Genomic DNA, 23,455 nt, shown 5'->3' with positions numbered 1-23,455 from the left:
CTTGGAGGCCAGATAAAGGCTTTGAGTCAAACAATCCCCTGGCTTTGATTTTTTTTTTTTTCCTTTCCGTATTACTACCATCCTATGTATATTTATCCGTCTTCCCCTGTCTATCTCCTTGTCTTAGAACAAGGAGGGATTTTTTTTTTTTATTCTTCAGTGCATACATCCAGAGCTTAAAACAGTGCCTGGGGCATAAACGAATTCTGTTTACTGCCTCCACCAGAAGCTTGACTGACTGATTGAATTAGGAAAAGCAAAAGCTCTCATTAATTGAGCCAGACATTTTCCACCAAATTCTTTATTTAGCAACAAGCACAGTTCTAAGCATAAGAAAAAAAATAAATACAATAAGACTGGAGTTGGAGCAGACAGGTAAGGGAAAGAACTGAATATATCAGCGAGTTACATGCACAGCACACATATCAATGTTATCCCGTGTCTGCTTTATTTTTTTATTTTATTTTTCTACATTACTTCGTAGTTCTGACTGGCTTGGAACTCACTATGTAGGGCAGGCTGAAACTCAGATTTCCCTGCCTATGCACCAGGACTGCTGAGATTAAAAGTGGGTGACACTCGGTCCAGTCTGTGGCTATTTTTTGTTTGTTTGTTTGTTTGTTTTGTTTTCGAGACAAGGTTTCTCTGTGTAACAGCGTTAGCTGTCCTGGAACTCGCTCTGAAGACCAGACTGGCCTCGAAATCACAAAGATACGACTTTCTGCTTCTGCCCTTTAAGTGCTGGGGAGCTACTTTTAAGATGCACACTTCTCTGCTTGGTAAAATTAGGGAGACTGCAGGATGTTATGAGCAAAGTGGATTGTGCGTTCCAGTGCTCTCCTGCCCCACTTCTCATGAAACACTAGAAGCCGGACGCGCCGTCACTATAGCAAGGAAGCAGCAGGCCAGGCCTGGTGACGCACATCTATAATGCCCGCTGTTAGGATGCAGAAACAGAAGGGTCGCTACAAATTTAAGGTCAGTATGCTCTTTGGGATGAATTCCAGGCAAAGGGGCGGGGCGGGGCGGGGCGGGGCGGGGCGGGGCCCACAGTAGATGGATGCTGGGAGGAACCAAAGCTGCTCCGTGACGTCACAAGTTCCCTCCCGTGATCCCTTACGCCCAGCCTTCCCGCGCTCTTCAGGGTAGGGGTTTGGCTCATCATGGATGCTTGTGGAGCACAGGCATATTCCCCCGTGAGTGCTGTCTGTGTGATTCTCGTGGGTTTTTTGTTTTGTTTTCCCAACTTGTTCCTGATTTCTTTTTTTTCCTTCCACCTACTGTCTGTGGTCGCGGCCCGAGAAGCAGGGACTTTTCAGGCCGTTTGTTCCACCTCTGAGCCCGGAACACTTCTTCGCCCACCCACTCTCGAAGGTTTAAGCTCTGGGAGACTAGCAGCAGGTTGTGGGGCTGTGTGTGGCTACAGGAGCCCCCTGACGTATCTGGATGGTGACGGAGAAACATTCCACTCTTGGGGTTCGTGCAGGGGTTAGCTAGGCGGGAAAGCGTCGGAAGGGCACGGTTACTAGACAGTAGAGCCATGTTGACAAGCAAGAGTCAGAGCAAATGTCTTTTGAAAAACTAAATCCCATTGAGTGGAGGTGGAGGGGTCAGAAGGAATAGCGAACTGTCTTGTCTTGTTGAGCAGGCACTTTCTTGGTAGTTGTTGTTGGAGACCTCCCGGACCGGATTAGGCACAGACCACAACACTAGAGAGAGCCTTTACAAAGTGAGAAAGAAAAGTTAAAGCGACTGCGTTCTGACTCAGGCAGAAAAACATCAGCAAATGAACTTACAGGTTTAATTTTTTAAATCTTTTTTTTTCTTTTTCTTTTTCTGTGCATTGTATCTATATGAGGGTGTCAAATTCCTTGGAACTGGAGTTACAGTTGTAAGCTGCCACGGGGGTGTTGGGAATTGAACCTAGGAAGGGCAGCCAGTGCTCTTAACCACTGAGTCATCTCCAACCCAGCAGGTGTCATTTTTTTAAGTGGAGAAGAAGGGGAGGTCTGTGTTAGAATGGGCTGGGATGCGGTGGGAAAGGAGATAGAGGACAGATGAAGGAGAAGGGGGCAAGGCAAAGGACTACCTCAAAATTCACTATGTAGCCCAGGCTGGCCTTGAAGTTGATACCATTGCTCAAGTGAATTTTTTCAAAAGGTCTGTTTCAGCCTTTTGGTTAGCTCTGCTCCTCATTACCAGCAGAGTCCTGTCCTTGGAGATCCAAGTCAAGAAACTCATACTCTTGGCCTTTGTAAAAGTAGTGTGGTGTATGAGGGACAGTCTCTCTACTTTGCCCTGTCCTGTAACTCACTCAGTAGACTGGGCTGGCCTTGAACTCCCAGAGATCCATCTGCTGGGATTAAAGGGGAGTGACACCATACCGCCCTACTTTTTTTTGTTTGTTGTTTTTTAAATGCAAATGTAGCCAGGCAGTGGTGGCACATGCCTTTAATCCCAGCAGAAGCAGAGGCAGGTGGATCTCTGTCAGTTTGAGTTCCAAGACAGTCGAGGCTGTTACACAGAGAAATCCTGTCTCAAAAAAATACTAAATAAGTGTATAAATAAATAAAACCAAACTTGATTTCATTTTGAAACAGTGTTACTACTTTGAGAAACAAAGGTTTTCAGTGTATCAAGTAATGGACAGAATATTAGAGAATTAGTAACAACAACAACAACAAAAAAACAACTCTCAAAACTCTTGAGAAAACAGTGTACTTCTGGTATTTGATTACGTTGATTAAGAATATCTGAATAATGGATTGGTGCACTGTCAAAAGCTCTGAACAGAATGCAAAGGCAGTAGGTGTTTTTGTTAATGTTATAGGGTATAGGAGAAAGGCGAAAAGGGGGTCGGGGTGGTTTCCCTCCTGGGGTTCCAAAGTAAGGGACCAAAGGGAGAGCATAGTGGGTACCATAGCAGGAGAGGGTGACCGAGGTGAGGGAACAACAGGCCTGGCAAACAGAGCTTAAGTGAGTTTATTTAGAAAGGGAAGTGGGGGGGGGGGGGGAAGAGACAGAGAGGCACCAGAAACAGGAGAGGAGAGAGAGGGATGAGGAGAAGAGCCGGAAATACAGCAAGGAGCAAAGGAAGCAAAGAGATCGTAAGTGAGCAGGGTCTGTCTTTTAAAGGGGTCCTTTGCCCCTGAGTGCAGACTACAAAACCATGGAACCCTGGGCTGACCGGGGTACTGCCTGAGTGCATTCTGCCGGATGACAGGGGCAGGCCAGCGTAATGTCTGAATCATTACAGTAGGACTGTCCATAAGAATGATGACATAAACCTGGGAAAGGGGAGTGCACACTTTAAGCCCAGCATTTGGGAGGTAGAAGCAGGAAGATCTCAGTGAGTGTGAGGCCAGCCTGGTCTACAAAGTGAGTTCCACAACAGAAAGGCTACACTGAGAAATCCTGTCTTGGGGGTGGGGGGAAGCTGAAATAATTTAGAACATCGGAAATGGTTTTCCAAGGCACTAAAGAAGTGCCGAATGTGGAATGCTAACCAGAGATGGAGCTGTGATGGTTAGAACTAGCTGGACAGACAGAATAGGGATTAAATTGAGTAGGGTTGTATATATTTAGTTCTTAGGGACTCAAGTGCTTATGCTTGATAGAAAACAAAAATAGAATAATTGGGGACTGGAGAGATGGCTCAGTGGTTGAGAGCACTAGATACTCTTCCAGAGGACCTGAGTTCAATTCCCAGAACCCACATAACAGTTCCAGGGGAATCTGACAATTTCACTAAAAAATAAGATAATTAAAAATTATGCTCCTGCTGGGCTGTGGTACACACCTTTAATCTCAGCATTTGGGAGGCAGAGGCAGCAGATCTCGGATTGAGGTCAGCCTGGTCTACAGAAGGAGTTTGAAGACATCCAAGGCTACACAGAGAAACCCTGTCTCGAAAAAACGAAACAAATAACAAATACACATACTCCAAATACAGGATAATGGTGGGTACATGTGCCTGTAGTCCCAACACTTAGGAGGCAGAGGCAGGGGATCTTTGTGTGTTCAAGACCAGTTTGGTCTATATATTGGGTTATAGGCCAATCAAAGTTATGTAGCAAGACCTTGCCTCAAAAAAACGGGCTGGAGAGATGGCTCAGCAGCTAAGAGTACTTGGTGTTCTTCCAGAGAACACAGCTTCAGTTTCTGGCACCTGGTTCACACCCATCCTTAACTCCAGTTCCAGGAGATGGAATGTCTATTCTGATCTGATTCTCCCTTCAAAAGTCATCACCAGCCATACATACAGGCAAAACGTCATACATGTAAAATAAATACATATTTTTAATGTAAGTAAATAACCCTTTGCATATGTCCTATTAGACATTTACATATTAAGAGCAGTAATGTGATTTTTTTTATAGATTTAAAATTTTTTCATGCAATTTTCTTTTTACCTTATTCTTTTCCCTCTGTCAACCCCTCCTAGATTCTACCTACTCAACTTCATATTCTCTCTCCTGGAAAAATATAAAGACACAAATCCAAATGAAAAAGTCAAACCTAAAAAATAAAATAGACAAACAAAACCACAGTCTGTTTTGTGATGGGCAACCAATTCAGAGTGTGGGGCCTCCATAGAGTGTGTTTAATATACCTGGTGTCACTCCACTGGAGAAAACATTTTCCTTCTCCCAACAGTTACCACTTGCAAATAGCTTCTTGGTTGGGTGTGGCATCCCCCCCCCCCACTTCTTCCTGAAGTTTCGGTTGGTTTGAAATTGTGCTATCACAGTCTCTGTGAGATCATATTTTTATTTATTTATTTAGGTTTTTCAAGACAGGGTTTCTCTGTGTCCTGGAACTAACATTCTGTTGAAATTCTGCCTTCATGTGTGGCTGCATGACAGAAGAGGGCACCAGATCTCGCACCAGATCATGGTTGTGACCCACTGTGTGGTGGCTGGGAATTGAACTCAGGACCTTTGGAAGAACTATCAGTCAATGCACTTAACCTCTGAGCCACCTCTCTTTATTCTTCAAAAATCCTTTGATGGGCAGGATGGTCATGAAGATGTTTTAACTAGATTCACTTTCCTCAGGAGCGAGCCTGGCTGGAGGCTGCCCGGACCTTCATCCAAGAGACCCTTTTTCCTGCTGGTGAGGAGCCTGATAAACAGTTGATTCAGTCAGTGATTGATTGTGTGAAGAAAACATGGCTGTCCCAGAGGGAGAACCAGGATTTTACACTGCCCCTCGGCTACAGGTAGGGTGGGGTGGGTCTTGGTGGGTGGTTGGATTTAGTGTTGAGAAGGAAGGAAGAATGTGTGGAAAAGGAGGTTGCCTAAACATACCCTCATCTGCAGAGTTTTCCTGTTCTTCATTCAGCTTTTCCCCTAAAAGTCCTCCTAACTTGGCTTAAGCTGTGTGTGTGTGTAGAGGAGGAGAGAGGACGAAGAAAGTGATTCGGCTGATGTGAATATGTAACAGTATCCCATATAGCCATGTGCTTACTGCCTACCCTGAAAAACTCACAGCGTTTTGCCCTGTTTGTCTTTTTGGTAAGATGTAAAGAAGATTAATGAAGTCTCCTTATATGTCTATTCTCATCTGATTCTCCCTTCAAAAGTCATCCCCAACCTGAAGGGAGACACTGCTCGTACAATCTCAGTATCTATTTGCATATTGTTCTCAGTAGAAAAGTACTCATTTATTTGTACAACAGCATATCTCTGTGTCTTTTTAAATTAGATTTATTTTATGTGTATGAGTATTTTGCCTGCATGTATGTCTGTGCACCACATGTGTGCTTGGTAACCATGGAGACCAGAAGAGGGCATCAGATGCCCTGGGACTGGAGTTACACACAGTTGTGAGCTACTATGTGGATGCTGGGAATCGAACCTAGGTCCTCTGGAAGAAAGAACAGTGATTTTTTTGTTTGTTTTGTTTTGCTTTTTGAGACAGGGTTTAGGTTTCTTTGTGTAGCCCCACCTGTCCAGAGACTTGCTGTTTAGAGCAGTTTAGCCTGGAATTCAAAGATCCACCTGCCTCTGCCTCCTGAGTGCTGGGATTAAAGGTGTGCACCACCACTGCCTGGCTGTAGACAACTGCTCTCAACTGCTGAGCCATTGCTTCAGCCCATTTGTGGAATCTTCAGTGTTTTCCATGCACACTTATTCCTCAGACTGCTCGCAGCCTACTTCATGTCTCTTGATCCCTTGTTATAAAGCTGTTACATCACAGACTTTCTCCCCATTTCCCTTAGAGTCATTGCTCAACCTTTAGATCCAGACACCATCCTTAATTTCATAGGTTCTTGTTTGGCCAACATCCCCTAGTCCGCGTTCATCCCCTCTTTAGGCTCTTAGGTGTTTGTCAAGGTTGAGAGTATGTTAGGCGTAACTGATTTGCAGAACTTCTTTCTTTATTTTCCAGCTTTGTCTCGGTCCAGAATCTCAAGAGCCACCAGCATCTCCCATGCTGCAGCCACTTGTCCTGGAGCAGTAATGCTTTCCAGGCTTGGTCCCAAGGAGCCGGGCCAGGGGCCAGTGTCCTGCCCCGACAGCAGCTGTTACTTTTAGGGACACTAATAGACCTGCCTGGGGATTTGGAGCCAGAGTGCATGAGTGGAAGCCTGTACGTGAGAGATAACACTGGAACCCTGGGCTGTGAGGTGAGTGGAGGGGGACCAGCTGCCTCCACTATGGTAGAGTACTTGCTAAGGTCCTGGCTAACCTGTGGCTTTGATCTTTTCTAGCTTATAGAGCTAGACCTTTCCTGGTTGGGCCATCTCTTCCTGTTCCCCAGTTGGAGTTACCTCCCTCCTGCCAAGAAGAGTTCCTTGGGGGAAGGGCACCTGGAGCTGTGGGGGACACCAGTGCCAGTACTTCCTTTGGCTGTCAGTCCTGGCCCTCCCACACCTATCCCCGTCCTCTACCCAGAAAAGGCATCCCGCTTGCTCAGATACAGGTGATTTCCCACTCTTAAGGAGGAAAGGAGCTGTCAGGCTGGGAGGGTGATGGCACTTTCGGGGAGAAAAAGACATTTTGACAGTAATATAGATGATAGATGGAACAAGGGAACGGTGGGATTTTGAATATCAAGAAAGTTGTGAAGAAGGCTCTGAACTGGTTGAGGCTTGCCTCTATAATCCCAGCATTCAGACACTGAAGCAGGAAGGCTATGTAGCCTATGAAGTGAGTTCCAGGTCAGTCTGGGCTACATTGTGACTCCCTTCCTCAAAAGATGGAAAAAAAAAAAAATAGGATGGGGAGATGGCTCCGTGGTTAAGAACATTGACTGCTCTGTCAGGTGACCTGAGTTTGATCCCTGGCACCGTCATGGTTCACAGCCATGTGGTGCACAGGCTTACATGTAGGGAAAACATTCGTGCACATGAAACAATTTTTTTAAAAGAAAAAAAATTCTTTCTGTGTATGTGTGTACACACATGCTTGTGTTGGTCAGAGGACAGCCTCAAGTGTCAAACCTCAGACACCGTCAGCCTTTTTAGTTTTTGAGATAGTGTCTCCAATTGGCCGGTAAGTAGATTAGGCTGGCTGACCACTTAGCCCCATCTCCCACCACAAGGATTATGCCAAAACACTGTTAAGTTTTTGTTTTGTTTTGTTTTGTTTTTGAGATAGGCTTTCTCTGTATTGTTTTGGAGTTTTTTTTTTTTTTTTTTTTTTTTTTTGTTTTTAAGTTGGTTCTAGGACTAGATCTTGTGGTTAGGATTTAGACAAATGCTATCTCCTTGGTCTCCAAGAGAATTCTGTGTGTGTGTGTATACCTCCCATTATAGCATACAATTACACAGAGGTCAGAGAACAATTTGTGGGAGATGGTTCTTCCACCATGTGGTTCCCAGGGATCAAATCCAGACCTCATCCTTGGCAGAAAGCACCTTTCTCCAGCAGAGCCACCTCTGGTTCTCAAGGAAATATGCCTTGTCTAAGGGCAAGAAGGGTTGGAAAGTTTTTAGATAAAAGCTTTGAATTATGGACATTTTACTTTTCTAGGAAATTGTTTTACAATGGAAGGGAAGACTTGTGTGGAGGAAAAGGAAAGAAATGAAAATGTCTTTTTTTTCTTCTGCTTTCCTTAGAAAGAAGAACAAAGTAAAGGAGCCAAATCTGGCTGGGAAGCTGGTCCGTTTGAGCGCCCTGGTGACAACTCAGAACAAAAGGTACTTCATTGCCACACTTGGTGAATTAACCGAAGCCCACGGCCAAGCTGGCAGCCAGGTGTCCATCATTGTGCAGGTGAGGACCAGCGTGAAGTCTGGGAGTAGAAGGGTTATCAGAGCAAGAGAGATACATAGGGAGAGCCACACAGCACAGGGAGTAAGCCAGCCGCAGGACAAACCTCATGTTTCTTGTGTGTAGTACCTGGATTCATACATGTGATACTAAAGTAGGAACTGTGAAAGTAGGGTCTACAGGCAGGCAAAGAAAGGACGATGGGAAAGAAAAACGACAGAAACAGCTGAGGTGATGGTTCAGTGAAGCACTTCCCCTGCTAGCATGAGTCTGATCCTAGTGTAAGAAGCTGGCCACAGGTGCATGTCCTGTAATCCCATTGATGGTGGAGTGGGAAGTAGAGGTGGGCAGAACCCTAGAACATGCTAGCCAGCTAGCCTAGCCTTTTTGTGAAGTTGCAGGAAGTTGCAGGCTAGCGAGAGACCTGCCTCAAAAGGTAGCAGGCTTTCTTTCTGAGAAATGACCGCCTGAGATTATTTTTGATGTCCACATGACCGGGCCCAAGTACCTCTGCCCACGTGTGCACCCGCATGCACTCGAGAGAGATTGAGAGATTGATGGTGGATATGAGGGCTCATGCCTTTAGTCCTTATATTTGGGAGGCAGAGGTAGGTACATCACTGTAGAAAGAGTTCTAATTGGTCTTAATGATAAAAACCCAGAGTCAGATATGAGGGGGTGAAAGCTGAAGGATCAGAGAAGCTGAGCAGCCAGCCACTAGAGCTCTTACCTCTATAAATCCTCAGACCGAAAAAGGACTGAACTCCTGCCTCATCCTGCCTTATATATCTCTCTCTCTGCTCAGCCATTATCACTTCCTGTCTGTCTGTACAGACCTCCAGACCTCTATGGTTAACTAGTAGCTAGCTCCACCCTCTGATCTTCAGGCAAGCTTTATTTGTCAGAGTACAAACAAGATACCACCACAGATCACTGTGAGTTTGAGGACAGTCTGATCTACATAGCAAGTTCTAGGCTATCCAAGGCTACATAGTAAGATCTTGTTTCAGAAAGAAAGGAGAGGGGCTAAAGAGATGGCTCAGTGGCATGGCTTGTCTTCCAGAGGACCCAAGTTTGGTTCCCAGAACCCACATGACACCTCACAACAGTTTATAATTCCAGTTCCAAAGGATCCAACTTTAACCCTGCATGCAAGTGGTACACGGATGTGCATGCATGTAAAACACTCATACACACAAAATTGAAATAAATAAATTTTTAAAAAGGATGACAGAGGTACCAGGTGGTGATTGCACACACCTTTATTCCCAGCACTCAAGAGGCAGAGGCAGGTGGATCTCTTGAGTTCGAGGCCGGCCTGATCTACAGAGTGAATTCCAGGACAGCTAAGGCTACATAGAGAAACCCTGTCTTGAAAAACTAAAAGAAGAAGCTAGAGAGACAGCCTAGTAGGCAGAGTGCTTTTAGTATAAGCATGAACTTATAAGCATGAACTCCTTAGTTCAGGTCCCAGCACCCTTGCATGGTGAACTAAGTGTGGCAGCATGCTCTTGAGCCCCAGGGCTATGGAGTAAAGATGGACAGAAGACAGAAGCTCAGCCAGTCACTGAGCTCTGAGGTTCAGAGAGATTCTGTCTCAAAAAATAAGATTGAAGGGCTACAAAGAAGGCTCAATAGTTCCTGCAGAGGACTTGGGTTCAGTTCCCAGCACCCACTTGGTGGCTCAGTTCCAGGAAATCCAGGGCCCTCTTCTGAACTCCACAGGCATGTGGTGAATATACATGTAAGCTTTAGATTCATAAATGTAAATAAGTAAATAAATACATATCGAGAAGTGACTGAAGAAGACATTCTGACATCAACCTCTGGCCTCCACATGTACTTACACAGATGAGTACATCTGTCACCTGTACACATGCATACACACAAAGACAAGTATTCCATATTGTCTCTCATACCTGGAACTTTAGATTTGTTTGTTAAGACTGGCTCTCATGTAGCCTTGAGCTCTTGGTCTTACTGGTTTCATCTCCCGAGTGCTAGGGTTCTGACAGCCCTGTCACCCTGCCGGGTAATGGATATATAGGACATGACAGTAAGAGGAAACCATCTGGGGAGAGGAAGGACACTGGGGGAGGAGGCTCATGAGAGCCAAGTGTGAGCTATGTACTGATGCACCTGTGAAAATGGCACAGTAGTATTTTATATGCTTACTAAAAATACTACGTAAATATAAAGAAGGCCACCTACCTCTCAGTATCACAGAGGACTGGTTCCTGAGGATGCTTAGCGGCATGGGTGACATGACTCATTGGGAGAAGATGCATGTTGCCAAGCCTGAAAACTTAAGTTTGATCCCAGTGGTAGAAGGGAAAAACCAATTCCTGGGAGTTGTTCTCTGACCTCTATATGGGTACTTGAGTGCACACATACATAAAAATGTAAGTGTGATGTGGTGGCGCACACCTTGAATCCCAGCACTCGGGAGGCAGAAGCAGGCAGATCTTTGTGAGTTCGAGGCCAGCCTGGCCTACAGAGTGAGTTCCAAGACAGCCAGGGCTACACAGAAAAAAAACAACAACAAAAAAGTAAAAGTCAGGCATGGTGTCTAAGCCTCAGGAAGTAGAAGTAGGACGACTAGATAGAGGGTTCAAGGCCAGCCTCAGCTACACAGCAAGCTTGAGACATTTGTAAACAGCAACAAAATAATGCTTGGAAGCCAGGTGTGGTTGCTGATATCTGTAATCCCAACGCTTGGGAAACTGATGCAGGAATATTGTCAGGAATTTGAAGCCAGCCTGGGCTACAGAGTGTGGCCCTGTCTCAAAACCAAAACAACAACTTATTAAAATCAACCAACCAACAAATAAAAACCATCTAGGACCTACAGTAAGACTATAATCTACCTGAAGCACCCTGCTTTGCAGTTTGAAGAAATTTAAGTACAATTCAGACATTTCTCTCTGGGCACACAGTAGCATATGAATGAACCATCTTTGCCTGTCATTAAAAGTTTTTCTAATTGTCTAGGTGTTTTAAATATTGCAGTATCACAAGCACAAAATGCCAGGCAACACGGCAATGTAATGTTGCACGTAGTGAAGTTGCATGTGCATGGTGTGGGCTGCAGGTGCTGTAAAAGACTCATTCGAGTTTGCTTTGTGGGGCATAACACCATGAGGTAGTTAAACTTGAGCTGGGTCTTTTAAAGTATGGACAAGTTGTGGATCTAAGTTAATTAATGTGTTCTACTGAGGTTTGAATCTAGGGCTTTGTGCTTAGGAGACAGGTACTCTACCACTGAGCTGTATCCCCAGCTTTGCTCTTTTTATTTATTTACTATTTTTAAATTTTTGAGGCAGAGTCCAAGTTGCACAGTATGGTCTTGAGCTCATCTTGTGGCCTAGGTGGGCCACAAGTTTAGGTTCAAGACTGAGTATCCCTATCTGAAATCTGACATGCTCAAATATCTGAAACTGAATGAAGACATGGCACTACCTGGCCACGTATAATAGACTGAAGTTAAAACACAAGACTAAACATACTGTGCAAGATCACTGCCTCCATGCTCTGTGTGTAAAGTGTATATGAAACAAATGAATTTCATGTTTAGAATTGGTTTCATCTGCAATGCATCTTATATATGCAGATACTCTAGAATCTCAAAAAATCTGGGATACTTCTGGTTGTATTTCCTATAAGAGATATCAGCTTCAGGGCTGGAGAAATGGTTCAGGGTTAAGAACCCATATTCCTCTTGAAGAAGATCTGGGTTCTGTTCATAGCACCTGCATTGGGTGTACCACACTTACCTGTAACTCCAGCCCCTGGAGGAGCTGATGCCCCTGTCCTCTATGGGCACAATTTAATAATGATTTTTTTAAAGGTCAGCCTGGATACCCGTCAGGGCCTTCTTGAATTTTACCTCGACTCGTTGGGCCTCCTTGGTCACTCCTTCTTGTCCCCACTTTCTTTCTGACTATATGAGGGCTGGACTTGTAGCTCAGAGGTAGAATGCCTGTCTAGCATGCACAAATTCCTGGGTTTGATTCCCTGGTATGATAAAAAAAAAAAAAAAAAAAAAAAAAAAGAATAAATGGAAGATTTTATTAAATGTGTATATTTTTGGTACGTGGTCATATGTAGCTCTGTGTTATTAGGTTTATGTCTTCTCGATGGTTTGAAACATATTAAAGAGGAATTACTAATTTGTTCTTTAGCATCTCAAATCTGGAGTCGTATGTACTCAGTTCATATTAATGAAATAAGTGTGTGGTTTGTATGCTCTGTGATGAGAGAAGATATATTGAAAAGTACAATTTTCTTGATGGAATATTTATCAGTTTTAGAGGAAATTTTAGGGATGATTTGTATCTTTACGAAAGGGTTAAGAAATGTGTGGCATTTCCTGTTAATTGGAGAAATCCTTAAAGTTCAGTGGCTTAAAATAGTAAGAGTTCAATGCTAATCTTGGCTACATAGTAAGTTTGAGGCCAGCTTGGACTGTATGAGACCTTGTCTGAAACAAAACAACAACAAAACCCCAACCAAATAAATAAGCAGATGATGAAGAGGTAAGAGAAGAATCAAGGGGGGGGGGTGGGGGCTGGAGAGATGGATCAGTGGGTAAGAGCACTGGCTGCTCTTCCAGAGGTCCTGAGTTCAATTCCCAGCAAGTGGTTCACAACCATCTATGGTGGGGTCTTCTTCTGGCAGGTAGAACACTGTATACATAGTAAAGAAAAAAAAAAATCTTAAAAAAAAAAAGAAAGGAGAATCAAGGTTGGAATCAATCAAACTGTGATGGGAAGGGCTTTGGCAGAAGAGCAGCATTGGGGGTGGGGGGGGCTGTCTCATGAATAATTTACTTCAACTTCACTCCTCGTAAGCCAGATTCCTCATCAGATGGTGTGGCACCGAGTCCTTCGGCCTGGTAGGGCCTATGTGCTGACAAAATTGCGGGTAACCAAGACCCAAGGTCACCATTGCTATATTTGGACAACCACTCCATCTTCAGATCTGATACCACTGAGACCAGAGTATGTGCGGGACCTGGAACTTGATACATTGTTCTTGGAAGCTGACCTTACACCACTTCCCCAACCCACAAACTCCAAAGACAGTAGTGGGCAAGAAGGTCTTGTCCGGGATTCCAAAGTCTTACATTATTTGGTGAGTGAAAGGAACTAGTCCTGGGGATCGAGGCATTGGAAATGTGAGCCTCTACAGAAGGACCTCTGTGCTCTGTGCAGGGAACAGTCACTGATGTGTTGAACGAGTCTGCCGGCCTCTACATGCTAGATGAGCAGCTGATTCTCTGCCTCGCATATCAGCAGATCCATGGCCTCAGGCGGGTGATTCGACCAGGGGTTCATCTGGAGGTATGTCAGGTATCAGACCTACAGTTCATAGGAGATGAACCTCAGAGAGAATGAGGGTTTTCTTGTTGTTGTTTTGGTTTGGTTTTCAAGAGAGGGTTATTCTGTAGCTTTGGAGCCTGTCCTGGAACTAGCTCTGTAGACCAGGCTGGCCTCAAACTCACAGAGATCTGCCTGTCTCTGCCTCCTGAGTGCTGGGGTTTAAAGCATCTGCTACCACCACGTGCCCCAGTTTTGATAGAAGGTGGGATGGGCAACATTGGGAGACATTAGCTTCTCTTGGAATATAGGGTGTGGAAACAATAGTCACCTCTGCACTAGGTTAAGTTGGGGGGTCTTACCTCTCTGTTCTTGTTTTAGTTTTTTGCTTGCTTGTTTATTTAAGATTTACTTTTAGTTTTTAATTGTGTGTATGTATGTGTGGGGGTGGGGGTAGTACTTGTACATGAATACAGTTTCCTGCAGAGGCCAGGAGAGGCCATCAAATCCCCACTCAAGTTTAGGTGGCTTTGAGCCACCCATAGTGGGCATTAGGAACTGAACTTGGGTTCTTTGTGAGAGTAGTACTTTTGACTGCTGAGCCACCGCCCTAGCTCTTGGGTAGTTTTATGTCTTGTTTGTTTTGAATCAGGGTCTTACTATGTTGCCCTGACTGGTCTGAAACTTACTGTGTAAAAACAAACTAGGCTGAACCTCACAAAGATCCTCTTGCCTCTGCTCTGGAGTTCTGGAATTAGAGGTATGTGTAGCCCTGGTTTTCCTGGAACTCACTATAGAAACCAGGCTGGCCTTGAACTCAGAGGTCCACCTGCCTCTGCCTCCCAAGTGCTGGGACTGAAGGTGTGGGCCACCACCACCAGCACCAGGCATATCAAGTCCTTTATTTAGGTTTCAGTAGCTCGAGCTGGCCTCAAGCTTTCTGTGTAGCCTCAGCCTCCAAGTGCTGGAGTTCACAGACGTATGCCACATGCTGTTTATCTCTGCTTTTCTGTTTGCCTACAGCTCCGAGATGTTCATCTCCTCCAGGCCGTGGGTGGAGGAGCAGCAAAACCCGTACTAGCACTCTGTCTCCATGGTACCATTCTTCTTCAAAGCTTTTCTCGCCTTAAGCCTGAGGCTTTGCCATCCTACAAAGTTCATGGTGCCTCCCTGTATAAGCAACTCGTGTGGGAATGTCAGTTAGGACTTCCCTTATACTTATGGGCTGTCAAGACGCTGAAGGAGCTGGCCCACAAGTGAGGAGGATGGAGATTGAGGGTCTGGGGTGGAGAGGGGAGTGGAAGGGTGATGTGTCTCCGCAGGGAAAGCAGGATCCTGGAAGGGACGGGTCTTGGGGAAATGACTGTCCTTCTCTCCCTGGCCAAGGCTGTGTCCCTATGTGTTGGGTTACCACCAGTTCCTGAAGCACTCCTCTCCTGGGAACCCCAGCTTGGCACTGCAGCTCCTGGCTCCCTCCTGGGACGAGCTCGTTTCACCTGTCAGCCCCGTTCGGCATGCACACAGTGAGATCCTGGAAGAGCCACATAACTGTCCCCATCAGAAAGTAAGAGAATGTGGGGAGAGGTTGGTAGCAGCACTATTGCTTGCAGATTTCTGGCACAGGGGACACAATCTGATTATTACTTTCTCCCCAACAGTATACTCAGCTGCAGACTCCCTACTCTTTCCCTACTTTATTAGACCTGGCAAAGGAAGGACAGCATAGGGCTTGGGCTGCCTTTGACCCAAAGGCCCTTCTGCCTCTCCCAGAAGCTGCACACATGACCAGCAGCCAGCTGAATCGCCACCTAGCCTGGTCCTGGCTCTGCCTGCCATCCTGTGTGTTCCAGCCAGCGCAGGTAGGGAATTTAGAAGGCTGGAGACTACTTCTTGTGTCTTCATCGCCACTTTCTTGTTGAGCTCACTTGTGTTTGTTGCTCTTATTTCTTTTGTTTTGTCATTTGACTATGCTGGCTTTCTGATTAAACTGCAGTGTCTGTTCTTGCCCCTTGGGTTAGGTGTGGTACTGCACACCCTTAGTTCTGCTGCGTAGGAGGGAGAGATGAGTGGATGAGTTAGGCCAGCTTGACTGCACAGTAAGACCCCAAATACATGTAATAAAACAAACTCCCTAAAGCTGTAGCTTGGAATATAGAATTCTGGTGGGTTTTGCTTTGCTTGCTTTCTGTTACTGCTTTTTTTTTCCTCCTGAGGGAGTCTTGCTATATAGCCCAGGCTGGACTCAAATTCCTGGCGATCTTCCTACCTCAGCTTTTCTGACTACCAGGACTATAAGCATGTACCACCATGCTCAACTGTGCAATTTAGTTCTTATTGCTATATATATGAGTGCTTGTCTTTGTTACTGCTAATGTTTAAAACAGCGCATGACACGTGGATGCTCAATGAAATTATATTTTATTTTTATTTTGAGACAGGGTCTCACTGTGGGCCCTGGCTGTCCTGGAACTCATAACTTGGAGCAGCCCCTCTGCTTCCCAAGCACTGGGCTAACCCCAGCCCTTCATTTCTTTAATAACTGTTTAATAGCTTGTCCTTCTTTTCATGCAGGTTCTCCTTGGGGTGCTGGTGGCTTCGTCTCATAAAGGCTCCCTGCAGCTGCGGGACCTGAGTGGTTCAGTGCCCTGCATGCCCTTGTCTGATACTTCACAGCCCCTCACTGACCCAAAGCTCATAGGTGTGAAGTCAAGAGATGGAAAGGTGGTGGTGGTAGGGTGGAGTTCTTGGGGTGCAGGCAGCCAAGAGGAGGCATCTGTTGAGGTTTGTTAATGGTGTGGAGAAGTTTGAGAGGCTGGGATTCGTGGAGAGAGCAGGAGCCAGAGCCACAATTCCCAGCATCCATCTCACCTACATAGCTCTTAAACTTGCACCTTCCTGTTTCATACATTCATAATTTGGAAGAACACTGGTCTTATTTGACTTGTTGGGATTCATAAAGAGGAGCTTGGCATGGTGGCTCTTGCCTTTAATCCCAGCAGAGGCAGATGGGTCTCTGTGAGTTCAAAGTCAGCCTGACCTACATAGCAAGTTCCAGGACGGCTAGAGCTATCAAATAGAAACTGACTCCAAAAACAAACAAACAAAAATGGGAAACCTTAGAGGGGAAAACTTGTCAAATTTAGAAAAGGGCACGTTTGAGATTTGGGGAAATAATAGCAAAGGTCTTTTAGCCCATGGACCATGCAAGCATGTGGGAGGGGTTCTGCTTGCCGTGGTTGCGTAGGGGCTGAGGTAGGGGCTGAGCCGATGAGGCGCAGACTTCACTTCAGAAGAGGGTGTTGGCTCGGGGCTGGGATGGACATAGACGGGCTGGCTGCCCTGCTTCACTGCTTTTCCCACAGTTATTTTCTTGCTGAGATAGAAAACTTTCCTCCTCTAGGCTGCCTGGTACGGGTAGAGAAATTCCAGCTGGTGGTAGAGAGAGAAGTCAGGAGCAGCTTCCCTTCCTGGAAGGAGCTGGGCATGAAAGACCTCATCCAGAAGAAGCAGGCCAGGTCAGCCCTGGAGTGCTCCATGTTCTCCTGGGTCTGAGGGGAAGGGAGAGCGTGGTGTGTGGGGACTTGGGGTCCAAATCACTCAGTCCCTGCATTGCAGAAGGTTTGTCTCTTCCAACAGAGTCTACATCCAGTTCTTCCTGGCTGACGCACTGATCCTGCCTGTGCCCAGAGCCACCTTTGGTTCAGAGTCACCTCAGACAGACTCCTCCTGCCCAGAGGGACCCCATGTTGGACAGAGCCGGCTATTTTTGGTGTCCCACAAGGAAGCCCTCATGAAACGTAATTTTTGTGTCCTTCCGGGAGCCAGCTCACAGCCTCCTAAGCCCACCCTGAGTTTTTGCGTGTCAGGAACTTGGCTTTGTGGTACGCAGAGGAAGGAAGGGTCTGGATGGGGCCCACCCGAGTCTCTAGGTGTTGGCAACAAGTATCAGAAGGTAAACTGGGGCTCCAGGTACCCTGGCCCAGCCTTGCCACCCTGGGTCCACCCTGGGACTCAGTGCCATGCTGTCCTTCCTCACAGGTCTCCCTCATCTTCCTTGGCCCTTCAGTTCGATGGTTTCCATTCTTGTACCCAAACCGAGTCTACCGCCTTGTGGCTCCTGGCCCCTCAGTGAGTGCTTTCTTCTGTCCTGTCAAGCTGGTTGGGCTGGAGTCTGGAGCAGGCTTGCCAGTGTGGGTCTTCTCAGTCTCCTGGAAGAGGCTGAATTTAGAGGGGAGGAGTCATTGTTGAGGTCCCTTCCTTCACCAGACTCCAGGAAGAGATCAGCATTGGAGGACTTAGACCCCTTTGTTTTGGCCTACGTGCGTGCAAAGGCAAATGTCTCTATGTTTCCTAGCAGACATCAATGTTTGAGACATCTCAGCATCCTCTGGAACTGGCTGGCACACAGTCCTGCCTCACTGTCCCAAAGGAGTGGACCCTGGAACTTGGGAGCTCTCAGGACATACCTAATGTACTAGATATCTCCAGAGCACTGCCCGAGTCCCCGCTGACACATCTGCTTAGTGACAAGTAAATGTTCTCATTGCCTCTGGTTCTTTGGGCCATTCTCCCTTCTGTGCTGGCCGAGCAAACAGTCTGTTCTGTGCTCTATGAATTTCTTCAACGTGGGTTAGCCTGTAGAGGAATGATGTCACTATGAAGGAGGTTCTATTTCAGGCTGCCTCTTGTGGGATTTCACTTTCCCGTGCACTGCAATCCTGTCCCCTGTCTCAATCCCACTCCACCCCCATATTTTGTTTCTTGGTGTTTGAGACAGGGTCTCGTAAAGCCAGGCTGGTCTTGAGGTTGCTGTGTAGCTGAAGATGACCTTGGCTTCCTTCCTCTGCCTTCTGAATGTTATGTACCATTCCACCTGGTCATGCAAATATTCTTACAGTTAAGGAAAAACTTTAGCAATAAAAGGGAACAGAGACATAAGCAAATACGAGGAAGAAGATAGAAATGTAGAGAAGGACCTGTGTTTAGTGTGACATATAGTTGGTCGATGAATGCAGGAACGTGGTATTTCATAGAAGCCTTTGTAGGCAACTCCAGATGCAAATGAAAAAGCTGTTTCCTGTGTGATGAAAAATCCTACTAGGTTGTGTATAATTTTTATGAGACTGGTCTTTATTACTGAAAGTAATATGAGCCAGGCGTGGTGGTGTACATGTTTAATCCCAGCACTCGGGAGGCAGAGGCAGGCAGATCTCTGAGTTTGAGGCCAGCCTGGTCTACATAAGTAGACTTTGGACCTTCCATGGCTAAGTGGTGAGACTTGTCCCAGAAAAAAGGAGGGGGTTAATATAGATGATTGGAGAGATGGCTCAGTGGCTAAGGAACTGGCTGTTTTTCCAGTGGACGTAGCAGCTCACAACTGTCTGTACCTCCTGTTCCAGGGGATCTGGCACCTTCTTCTGGCTTCTGAGGATCTTGGTGTGCAGACAGATGAGCAGGAAACATACCCTTGCACATAAAACAGAAATTAAAGAAAAAGTGAATGTAGACAGGGAGTTGGGAGGTGGTTCATGTCTGTGATCCTAGCACCCAGTCCTTAGGCTGTGCTACCGTTATTAGTTTTAAGAGGGATCTTGTCTTTAAAAAAAAAAAAAAAAGGAAAAGGAGGATTGAAGATTGTCTGTAACCTTTATGAGATTACTCTTTATTGTTACAAGTGAATGTACACTGGAGTTTGTTTCCATAGTAACACACATCTTTAGATCCCAGAGTTCAAGGCCAACCAGGTAAACAGAGCAAGTTCAGGACAGCCAGGGCTATGCAGAGAAACCCTGTCTAAGAGGAGGAGGGGACAGGAAGGAAGGCAAGTGGGAAGCTAGGCAGTATTACACTTGTAGCCATTGTGCTCTGGGACCCGATACAGGGGAACTGCTGAAGATTTGAAGCCAGCCTAGGTCATACAGCAAGTACAGCAAGACCATGTCTCAAAGGATTAAAGCAGAAGAGTAAGAGTAAAAATGAATGTTTCCTAGAAATCTGTGTCTTCAGGAAGCATAAGACTAAATGATGGACTAGCTGGGACTCTAGGTGTAAATGCAGGTGGGGTTGGAGGGCCTCTAGGAAAGCCACTGTCTCCAGGGTGGTGGATTTCTTCTTCTTCTTCTTCTTCTTCTTCTTCTTCTTCTTCTTCTTCTTCTTCATCTTCTTCTTCGTCTTCTTCTTCTCTTCATCTCCCTGTGCGGCCTGGGCTGTCGTGGAACTCTGCCTCTAGTACTGGGATTAAAGGCCTGTGCCACCATTGCCTGGCAGGTTTCTTTATTTTAAAGTTGGGTAGACTTTGGATCTGTGTTACATACTCGTTTTTCTCAAATGCCTTCTTACTTTTAACCCAAGGCTTTCTAGGACCTTGTATGTGGTGTTCTCGCAGATCAGACGGCTCCCTTTCTCTCTTATGAGCCGATCTCATATGTTTCCTGTATGTTTCTCGTATGTTCCTTATTTATTTATTTGTTTGTTTGTTTGTTTTGGGGGGGGATTTCAAGACAGGGTTTCTCTGAATTGTTTTCGAGCCTGTCCTGGCACTCACTCTGTAGAACAGGTTGGCCTCAAACTCACAGAGATCCACCTGCCTCTGCCTCCTAAGTGCTGGGATTAAAGTCGTGGGCCACCAATGCCCAGCTCTCGTATGTTTCTTGTATGTTTCCTAATTTATTTCTTTCTCTTTTCAGCTTCTCCAATTCCTTGGTGTCTTTCTCTGCTGAAATTTTGTCACGGATCCTATGTGAACCACCTCTGGCCCTTCGCCGAATAAAGCCTGGTAATGTTGTCACTGGGGGAAGGCTCAGATTAGAGCTATGGGACCTTGTAGTCCTGGCTGATGTACTAGCCACCCTTCCCTCTCTCTGTAGACAATGCTGGGGCTGTTAAAACGGGGGTGAAGCTAACAGTAGCTCTAGAAATGGATGCCTGTGACTATCCCCCTCACCTGGACATATATATCGAAGATCCACACTTGCCTCCCCAAATAGGACTCCTCCCAGGAGCTCGAGTCCACTTTAGCCAGCTGGAGAAAAAGATTTCCAGGTGAAGACCTGTGTTGTATGGCCGTACCTTCTTTGCTTACAGCCCCCCACCCCCACCTAGTTGTGCCACAAGGACACCTTTCCTTTGCTATTTCTATTTTGTTTTGTTTTAAGACAGGGTCTCCCTATGTAGTCCTGACTCTTCTGTAACTTCCTGTGAAGCCCAGGCTTAAACTTAACGCCACCCCACCCTCCTGCCACTGCCTCTGTCTCCCAAATCCTGGGAATATTGTGCTCGGATTTGTTGTGACTTTGGTTGTGGGTCTGCTGTCTTCTGTCCTCTGTTTGGCAGAGCTGAGGGTTTGTTCCTGGGAGTAAGAGAGTTAGCTCAGCTCCTACCCAGCCTGCCTGCTCTCTCCTGTTCATGTTCTTTTACCTGCAGGTCCAACATTGTTTACTGTTGTTTCCGGCCAACCACTTCCGTGCAGGTCCTGAGCTTTGCCCCAGAGACCAAAGCCAGGTCAGTGCTCACACCCTGACACCCCACTCCTGTGTCTGTCCTAGAGCGTTCCCCACAGTTTTAGTCTTCTAGTCCTCTCTGATCACAGAAGACAGTTTTTGTTTGTTTGTTTGTTTGCTGATTGTTAGTTTTCAAGACGGTTTCTCAGTGTAGCCCTGGCTGTCCTGAAACTGACTCTGTAGACTAGGCTGGCCTTGAACTCAGAGCCTCCTGCTTTTGCCTCCCCAGTGCTGGGATTAAAAGCAGGCACCTCTGCTGCCCAGTTTAATAGAAACTTTTTTTTTTTTTTTTGAGTTGGAAGGATTTCATATGCTCCAAATAGAAAAAAGAAAAAAAAAATGTCCAATGCCAATCGATTTACCCAGGAAAACTCTGAGGCTCTAAGCTCTCCAAGGCTTTTCCATCTGACATGCAGGTGTATCTTTCTTGGTTAATGGCTCTTTGAAATCAGGAACCAGTGTGTGACAAGGGCTTCCAGGCGTGCATAAAACTCACTGCTGTCCCTGTTTATGCTGATTAAGGCCAATTAGGCTCACTTTACTTTGAAAACTCTCTTTCTTGATTTAGGCTATTTGAGATGGTTTCACTATGTTGCCCATCTAGCCTCAATTTAAAAAAAAAAAAAAAAAATTTATTTATTTTTTTGGAGACAGGCTTTTACTGTGTAGCCCTGACTGGCCTGGAACTTGACTGTGTGCCCCAAGTGTTGGGATTAAAGGTGTGTGTTTCCATGCCTGTGTAACTTTGAAATTTTGCTGAGGCCGCATCCCTATGGGCTTATAGGTGTGTGCTACTCTGCCTGGTTCCTGTGCTGGGTGTGCAGGTTCGAGTATCTGCCCTGCTTCCTTCTCTCTGTCCTTAGGGCTCCCCTGCCCCACATCTACCTGGCTGAACTTCTCCAAGGAGGAAGCGTGCCGTTCCAGGCCACCACCTCTTGCCATATCGTTCTTGTCTTGAGCCTTCAGATACTGTGGGTGTGTGCTCACTGCACCAGCATCTCTCCCCAGGTATTGGGAGAGGACAGCCTGAGCTGGGTGTGAAGTGTCAGTGGTATCACCGGATCAAGAGGGCTTTCCCAACGGTTTTGTTTTGTTTATCCCAGGGGAGATGTAGTCGTCAGGACCATAATTGTCCAGCTCAGACGGCTGTAAGCCAGGCCAGTGTCAGGTAGGAAAGACTGTGTCCCATCCTCCTACCCTATGTGTGTGTGTAATGAATGAAGGAAGGAATGAATGAACGAATGAATGAAGGTACAGTGGGCTAAGTATCGTAAGCCTTATGTTAAGAGATGTTGAATCTGAGGATTGTCCACAGGGGGTTGCTGTAGGAGTTTTGCTTCCCCCTTCTCTAGGCTTTTGGTAGAAGATGGTACCGCGGAAGCCACAGTGTCCTGTAGGAATCATCACGTAGCAACAGCGCTAGGGTTGAGTCCTAGCCAGTGGACCTCAGTCCTAGAGTATGCACGGGGCCCAGGGAGAGTGGCTTTGCAATTTAAAGGTTTGGGAGCCCAGACAGAGGTAAGAAGGTTCCGATAGATGTCCACGTTCTTGGGTTTTGGCGATGGTTGGGAACTTGGGTTCCAACTAAATCCAAGTTTCTCTTTCTAGTCTTCGAGCAAAACCCAGGAACCTTTGGCCCTGTTCCTGCGGACACTTTGTGCCAGCCCCTCTGTCCTCCGACCTGTTAAGCTTTCCTTCGCACTTGAGAAGAGACCTTCTGATGTCACCCCAGCAGGTGAGGGCGTGAGGACAGGTTCTAGAAAGCACAATGGATGGGGCTGGTAGGGGATTTCCAGACTGGGGAGGAAACCCACACACAGGGCGTTTGCTCTTGCTCTTAGAACCGGCCCGGCTGCAGCACTTCCAGTGTGGAGAGCTCCCTCTGCTGACCAAGGTGAATCCCAGGCTCCGGCTGGTCTGCCTTTCCCTGCAGGAGCCCGAGCTCCCCGGCCTTCCAGAAGCTTCTGCTGCTTCCTCCTGACTGGAGCTGCGGTCACGGACTAGGGCCCCACTGCCCTTTCTAGTATGGGCCTGCCTTGGGAGCACTATGAGGACAGCAATCGCCGCATGATGTAGACTTTTCTTCACGTCCGGCTTGGAGGCCTGCACCCCTAGGTGGCCCTGAGGACTTGGGGTCTGCCTTGTGTGGAAAGCACAACAGAAAACTTGTTCCTATGTCCATGCTGTATGAGCCCTTTGGGCCACAATAAACCTCAGGACTCCTGGCCTAGGTTCATCTCTGAGGTGCCACATTTAGACGCACCCCCTAGTGGCGGGCCTGTCTTTCACTCATTACAATGTCAGTCACTTGTTCACTAGCGGTGTGGAGGTGTGGAAGGAGGAAAGCGATTTGGAGAACCGCCGGTCCAGCAGAGGACGATAGCAACCAGTCAGATCTCACCGGGAGCATCAGTCAGTG

General features: G+C 46.5%; 1 protein-coding gene across 2 annotated transcripts; it reads left to right on the top strand.

The window, feature by feature from the left end:
* Positions 1 to 1,097: 1,097 nt before the first annotated feature.
* On the top strand, positions 1,098 to 23,229 carry Ctc1 (CST telomere replication complex component 1). 2 transcript variants are annotated; one of them, XM_051180308.1, is made up of 23 exons: positions 1,098 to 1,196; positions 5,058 to 5,221; positions 6,394 to 6,631; positions 6,716 to 6,927; positions 8,066 to 8,222; positions 13,074 to 13,352; positions 13,433 to 13,561; positions 14,561 to 14,793; positions 14,924 to 15,101; positions 15,196 to 15,396; positions 16,109 to 16,235; positions 16,938 to 17,052; positions 17,174 to 17,489; positions 17,576 to 17,665; positions 17,892 to 18,067; positions 20,224 to 20,312; positions 20,404 to 20,578; positions 20,960 to 21,037; positions 21,900 to 22,044; positions 22,140 to 22,204; positions 22,389 to 22,554; positions 22,645 to 22,771; positions 22,878 to 23,229. In XM_051180308.1, exons 1-23 carry the CDS (start codon positions 1,164 to 1,166, stop codon positions 23,015 to 23,017), a joined length of 3,633 nt encoding a protein of 1,210 aa, XP_051036265.1. In that variant the 5' UTR covers positions 1,098 to 1,163; the 3' UTR covers positions 23,018 to 23,229. The 2 variants fall into 2 exon arrangements, with proteins under 2 accessions (XP_051036265.1, XP_051036266.1); XM_051180309.1 differs by having other exon boundaries at positions 17,895 to 18,067; positions 22,878 to 23,228.
* The last annotated feature ends 226 nt before the right edge of the window (positions 23,230 to 23,455 follow it).

Source organism: Phodopus roborovskii, unplaced genomic scaffold, assembly GCF_943737965.1.
Source record: "Phodopus roborovskii unplaced genomic scaffold, PHOROB, whole genome shotgun sequence".
In the NCBI taxonomy this organism is placed as follows: Eukaryota; Metazoa; Chordata; class Mammalia; order Rodentia; family Cricetidae; genus Phodopus; species Phodopus roborovskii.
The sequence above is the reverse complement of the archived record's forward strand: the minus strand, read 5'-3'. Positions and strand labels throughout refer to the sequence as shown.